Source organism: Battus philenor, unplaced genomic scaffold (genome assembly GCF_028537555.1).
Source record: "Battus philenor isolate CCGP_79_NKW_IND1 unplaced genomic scaffold, ilBatPhil1.0.hap1 SCAF_27, whole genome shotgun sequence".
Classification (NCBI taxonomy): domain Eukaryota; kingdom Metazoa; phylum Arthropoda; class Insecta; order Lepidoptera; family Papilionidae; genus Battus; species Battus philenor.
Genome location: NW_027181690.1, coordinates 8,588,158 through 8,594,763, shown reverse-complemented (window position 1 = coordinate 8,594,763; position 6,606 = coordinate 8,588,158). Strand labels below are relative to the sequence as shown.

The following is a 6,606-nucleotide window of genomic DNA, read 5'->3' as shown; positions in this document are numbered from 1 at the left end:
GGCAGTTATTCAACAGGCAAGGCCTTATAAAAAGATCTTAGATATAACAAACATTGAATTAGCACAAAAAGAAAAAGACACAATTTGGTCTTAAGGCGATAAAAGTAGAAATTTCCTAATGGCATACACCTTTATAGGAGTGTTCGTGCAATATTTCCGCTTCTATTTTGGACACGCTATAACTTTGGGACAACTTTATCGATATCGTTAATCATTTTTTAAATGATTCGAAACGCTTTAAAATAGGTTTTAATGGAAAAAATATATAGATATACGTAGAAGTTTGACTTAACAAAATGCGCATTTGACATAACATTTTCATTTTTTTTTAACTCATTTAGTCAATTTTTATGTAGGCGTATAATAACTATAATTATTACGTATAGGAAATTCCCTTCTGATCAAGATTTCCAATGTTTTCAATGGTATAGCAAAGTGATCGTCACGCTCGCTTCATTTAACGCAAAACGAATACCATAACTAATATTACCGATGTTAAACTACAACCATCTGTCACAATAATTAAACACCTTCGGATACAGCAAAGGTTGCGTTATTTAAAACTATAGTTACAATCTATATAAAATACGATCGAAAATATGTGCACACATCACAATGCGTAATCATTAAAGTTAACACAAGCTTCGATTTGACCGCGAATATTCACACGAATTTAGAACTGATTAACATTGTAAACATTTCTTAGTAAAGGTCTCAAGTGACATGATTTGTTACAATGATGTAATGTATATTTAAGGCCTTCTGCGCTTTGTGTTAAGAATTTAAATTTTATAGGAGGAAAATAATTATAATACATTCATTATAATATTATTTTATCCTCAATAAAAACTTTACCATTTTTATAAGTATTTATATAAGTACTTACATAAAATAATTGTGATAGACAAATGAAAAATGCTCCGAACGTTCAACTCCAGTATCGTCTTCGAAAAGTTAAGAAATCCTCTAAATGTAATAAAGTTCCACGAGAAACTTAAGAAAAGGAAAGTTTGAGATGACTTTCCTTTTCTTAGTTTTTATGTTAAAAGTATATAACTAAATAAATCTTATGGCATTCAAGAGTTGTTACTTTATCGAAATTTGTGGAACTTTGTTAATTCATGTACACGGTTGATATTAATATGTTAACATAAAAAATTGTTAAATATTATTTAAAAGAACATCTCTTGAGTTTCTGCCTAGCTTTTCACATCAGATCAACATTCCGAGCCGGTGGTAGCTTACACTAATAATGTTAAAATAATTGTCGATTCAAAAGTGTGTGTAAATGTTAACTTCAAAAAGATATTTTCAATTTGAATTTGTAAATGAATATCATCAACCAAATTAAATGCATTGATAAACTATCTACAATATTTTTAATCTACAACAAATTTGACACATGTCTTTTGAATTTCTATTTAATATATTCTTTAAATTTTGGAGATTTATATTTTTGCTTTTTTGATTTATTTAATGTCGAGGTACGATAGAGCGATTACTGTATTTTCTCCCGACGGCCATCTTTTACAAGTTCAATACGCATACGAAGCGGTTCGTAAAGGATCTCCGGTAGTTGGAGTTCGAGGCAAAGATGTCGTAGTCATAGCAACTGAAAAGAGAACGGTGGAGAAGCTACAAGAAGAAAGGACGGAAAAAAAGATCGTGGAGTTGGACGAACACATAACGCTCGCTTTCGCAGGACTTCGGGCCGACGCAAGAGTTTTGATTTCAAGGTTACGGAGCTCTTAATTTTTTATAATAATAACTAGAAATTAATACAAATATATATCAATGACAAATTGTAAAGCAGGAAAATGTTAGCAGTCGTTTCAATTTAAGTTTTGCTATAGATCAACTTCAAGGCCTAATCGGTTCTAAATATAATTTTATGCCTGTTCGATATTTTATTTACTTCTATATCAATGATTATAAATCTATAATATCACTTTTTTCAAAGCGTGTAGTCGAAGGTCTTTCTAAATCCAACTTTTCTTGTATTACTTTTCTGGGGTTAAACTCTTACTCTCCTACCTGAATTGAAATTTGGCTTGACGTTTATTTATGGAGCAACTACATAGTATATCCATCTTGTTTGTTATTTTAGCTTGTGTTAACAATAACATGGAACGCCTGAACGTGACTAGCAGCTGGCTGGAGTCAGAAGGAACCATGGACCTTAACAAATAGGGAAACGATTATATATATTTATACATAGGGAGAGAGAGAGAGAAAGAGATGGTTAATGTAACATAGGCAACAAAATCTGCAAACTGAATTGACAGCGTAACGGCTTTATCTATTGTGTAGGTATGACAGACGTGAGAGATGCGATGAATAACGCATAAGGCGTCCTGAATCGGCTGGCGACCAAAATCAGTGACTGGAATCGGTTCAGAATGTAAAGCGTAAATTGGAAAGCATTTTGAAAGGCCTATGTCCAACAGTGGTCGAATGCAAGCGAATGAAAAAGTGATCATAATTAATCACCAACGTCTGAAATATATAGCATTAAATAACGGAATTTTAATACTGATAAGTTTTAACTCTAAATAAGAAAAATATAATTTTCAATTTAAATTTGTAATCAACAGCTCAGTGGGTGAAGTGATAACTTATTTCATAACATATTTCTTTATTTAAAATTATAATCCCGTGTAGATAACAAAGGCATTCTCGTAATTCCAGCACTTCATCATTAAGACATGTAATCAATTTAAGATGTCTGTTATACGATAAATAAAAAAATTTACGTGACGTAACAAGTATTAATAATAATGGCCGCGTTCATATCACTCGATACTCCTACAAAAATATAGTAATATATCTATTTAAAAAAAAATCAAACAATAACAAAAGTTCAATGAACGAATGGTCAAAGCTCGCTTTGTTAATTTATCGCCTTCAATTTAAGAACATCATAAAAAATTTAATCAAACAAATACTCCATACACGCTCAATATAAACACTCCATACACTTTTATAATACACTATCCTCTGTATGGTTTTTATTTATCTATTACCGTAATTTAACATGAATAAATAATAATGTGTATGAAGGCACTTCGAGAAATTATATGTTAACACTTAGAAATTCATCCGGATGGCCACTAATGAAGATAGGTATGTAAGGCAGTTCGGAGAGCCAGTAGAGACTAGCTCTTTTAACGCGCTTCAGAGATAGTGAGAGATAGTGATAATTTTTTTAAAGAATTATTATAACAAAGTTTAATACTAACGTTAGTGCACAACTAAAACTCGCCCATTAATCCTCGTATCGTATTTGTGGGCTGAAGAATAAACACAGCTAAGAACAGTAAATTAGGCCGAAAATAGCCTGCACTTATTGGCGTAGTGTATGTTTTAATGTTTAAATTCCGTAACGTGTAAATAGCAGAAAATAATCATAATAATTAGTTGCCTTTAACTTACGTTTAAAATTGTTAACAATTTGAGTCCTTAAATAGTTAACACTTAAACGCAGTAACATGCGAAATCATATGCAAAGAAAATTGGGAAATATTAAACGTAATTGTAAAAACAAAGTCAAAGTCGCTAAAGTCAGTTGAATATAGATACTGATAAAAAAATAACTGCGAAAACCTTATTATAAATAAATCATCATCATGTCAGCTGACAGACACTCACTGCAAGGCATAGGCTTCCCCTAAAGATGACCACGCCACGCTGATCTCATTCAGCGACTTCCCCTTTCTTCTCGAACCTTTCGGCCCCAACGAATATCGGTTGCACGAGCGATGTGTACCGCCCACTTCGACTTCAGATAAGCAATACTTCGCGCAACGACGGAGACCTTTCTTCTCCTGCATCGAGCATAGCCCTTTCCACGGCTCTATGGATAATTTTGATTTAATATGTGTACCGCCCACTTCGACTTCAGATAAGCAATACTTCGCGCAACGACGGAGACCTTTCTTCTCCTGCATCGAGCATAGCCCTTTCCACGGCTCTATGGATAATTTTGATTTAATATGTGTACCGCCCACTTCGACTTCAGATAAGCAATACTTCGCGCAACGACGGAGACCTTTCTTCTCCTGCATCGAGCATAGCCCTTTCCACGGCTCTATGGATAATTTTGATTTAATATGTGTACCGCCCACTTCGACTTCAGATAAGCAATACTTCGCGCAACGACGGAGACCTTTCTTCTCCTGCATCGAGCATAGCCCTTTCCACGGCTCTATGGATAATTTTGATTTAATATGACACCCATCATTAACGACCACGTTCCATATCCAAGTCATCCACCCGCAACACACACTTGTCACAAATCTTTTTTCAGAGACTTTAGTATGTGGAGAATATAAATAAATAAATATCATTATTTTTAGAACCCAAATCGAATGCCAATCACACCGTCTCCTGGTTGAAGATCCGGTAACGGTGGAATACATTACGCGCTTCGTTGCCGAGTTGAAGCAGAAGTACACGCAGAGCAATGGACGGCGTCCGTACGGTATCTCGTGCCTGATCGGAGGCTTCGACTATGACGGAGGCCCACATCTGTTTCAGACTGAGCCTTCGGGGACCTTTTACGAATGGAAGGTTATGGAGAAGCTATGATTTATTTTATGTTATTTACCTAATGAGTTTTCTAGGAGAACAGTTATAATTACAGAACATATAAAAAATATTAATCGATTTTCGTATACAGTTTTGTGTATGTATAAATCGGTTTAATAAGAGGCAGTAAAGATGCGTACCATATAAGCGTGTATTTCTGCCTTCTATCAATAGTTAGTAAGAATTGTTGGGTTCTAGATTTAAGGGAAAATACTTGTGTAACAGGACCCATAAAATGCGCATGTCATAAAGTAACAAATGTATTGTATTTTTAACTTCAAACAACTATTGCCTATAGACTGAACTATTACAAATACTGTATTATTATGAGTAGTTCAGTGTACTACAATAAAACAATAAGATTTTGTCCGTGAGCCTAATGGCTAAACAAAATCATAGTTTTTAGCACGGAATAGATGCAAAAATTTCAACTTCAAACTCATTTTCGAACTGTAAGTTGAATTATGTTTACTGACATATATCATTACTATATAGCTCTTTATTCTGTATTTAATAAGTTTCCGGACGATAAGATGACCTTAACAAAAGTATAATATCATCATATCAGCCGATAGACGCCCACTGCAAGGCACATAAGTCTTTAACAATGATCGCCACGATGACCAGTCTTGTGCTGCGCGCATCTAACGTCTTCTCGCGACCATAACTATGTCGTCAGACCTCCTGGAGGGGGAGGGGGGCTACCCACCCTGCTTCTACCGGCTATAGGCGAGAACTTTTCGTATATACAATTTAATATTAACATGGCTCTTATTGAATATCATTCATTGGATCAAAGAAGCATTAAACTCCTTAATCCTTAAAGAAGGGAGTTTTATAAAAATAACAAATGAACACCTTCCAGGCAAGTTCTATTGGGCGCGGTGAGAAAACAGCGCGTGAATTCCTCGAGAAGCATTACAAGGAGTCACTTGTGGGAACGGAGAAAGGGACGGTGAAGTTGGCGCTCATGTGTCTGTTGGAAGTGGTGCATTATGGTCAAAGGAATTTAGATGTAAGTTTTTAAAGCATATAATTAATATTATATTTTATAGTACGGCTTGTTAAAGGCAACCACAATTTTTTTACCATTTGTAATTCTGATTTTTGATGTTTTATAAAAATTAAAACTGGACAATAACAAATCAAACCACAGGTAAACAAATTGGAGTTAAAATAAAAACGAAACACGAATATATTCTTATATAACACTCTCTCGACTTTCATATAATGCTATCTCTTTTTTGTAAACAGCTTGTTTCGTCACAAAATATTTACTATAAACGAATTAATAATTTCTTGCGCCGTGAATCTTTATGAAATAAAAACGAACGGTGAATCGTTCTGTGCATTGAAATATCTTTTCGTAATATCAAAAAAATAAAATTTGCAGGTGATTGTTCTGAAGAAAGGTGTACCCGCCGAGTATTTGAGCCAATCGGAGATAACTACAGTAATCAACGAGATAGAAAGTGAAAAAGATAAGCAGTAATAAATAACGACAAAAAAGTGTTTCTGTGTTTACTTTAAAACTATTTAAATGCTATAGAACTTCGCACATTAAGAGATTTCATGTATGAACTAACTCATCATAATATGTCTGGAACTTTAAGACTTAGAGACTTGGAATTTTGCTAAGAATTCCGCTTCGTCGTATTCCGTTCGTCGAGAAAAGAGCGGCAACGCGGATTTTACGCAATTCCACCTCTAAGGTGAAAGATATGGCATCCATTCGAAAAACTAACTAAACTTTCAAAGTATAGCTCTCATAGGTACAAATCTTTGCCAGAATATTTTTAAATTAGGGGCAAAATTTCTGAAAATGTAATTTATAAAATTACACACGCAACAGGTAGTGTGGACCACGCGAAGTGAGCGGGTGACAGCCAGTAACGTTATATAAATGTTCCAGATTCCTTTACTTCACTGTTTCCCAACGTGGGGCCTACTCCCCACGGGTGGGTTATTTGGCTGTTAAGAGGGGCAATTAGAAAATGTACTCGACACAAGTATAATCCT

At 34.5% G+C, this 6,606-nt stretch overlaps 1 protein-coding gene across 1 annotated transcript; it reads left to right on the top strand.

Moving 5' to 3' along the window:
* Nucleotides 1–1,476: 1,476 nt before the first annotated feature.
* Nucleotides 1,477–6,079, top strand: LOC137925754 (proteasome subunit alpha type-7-like). Its single transcript, XM_068769223.1, has 4 exons — nt 1,477–1,736; nt 4,356–4,569; nt 5,453–5,602; nt 5,981–6,079. Exons 1-4 carry the CDS (start codon nt 1,477–1,479, stop codon nt 6,077–6,079), a joined length of 723 nt encoding a protein of 240 aa, XP_068625324.1.
* The last annotated feature ends 527 nt before the right edge of the window (nt 6,080–6,606 follow it).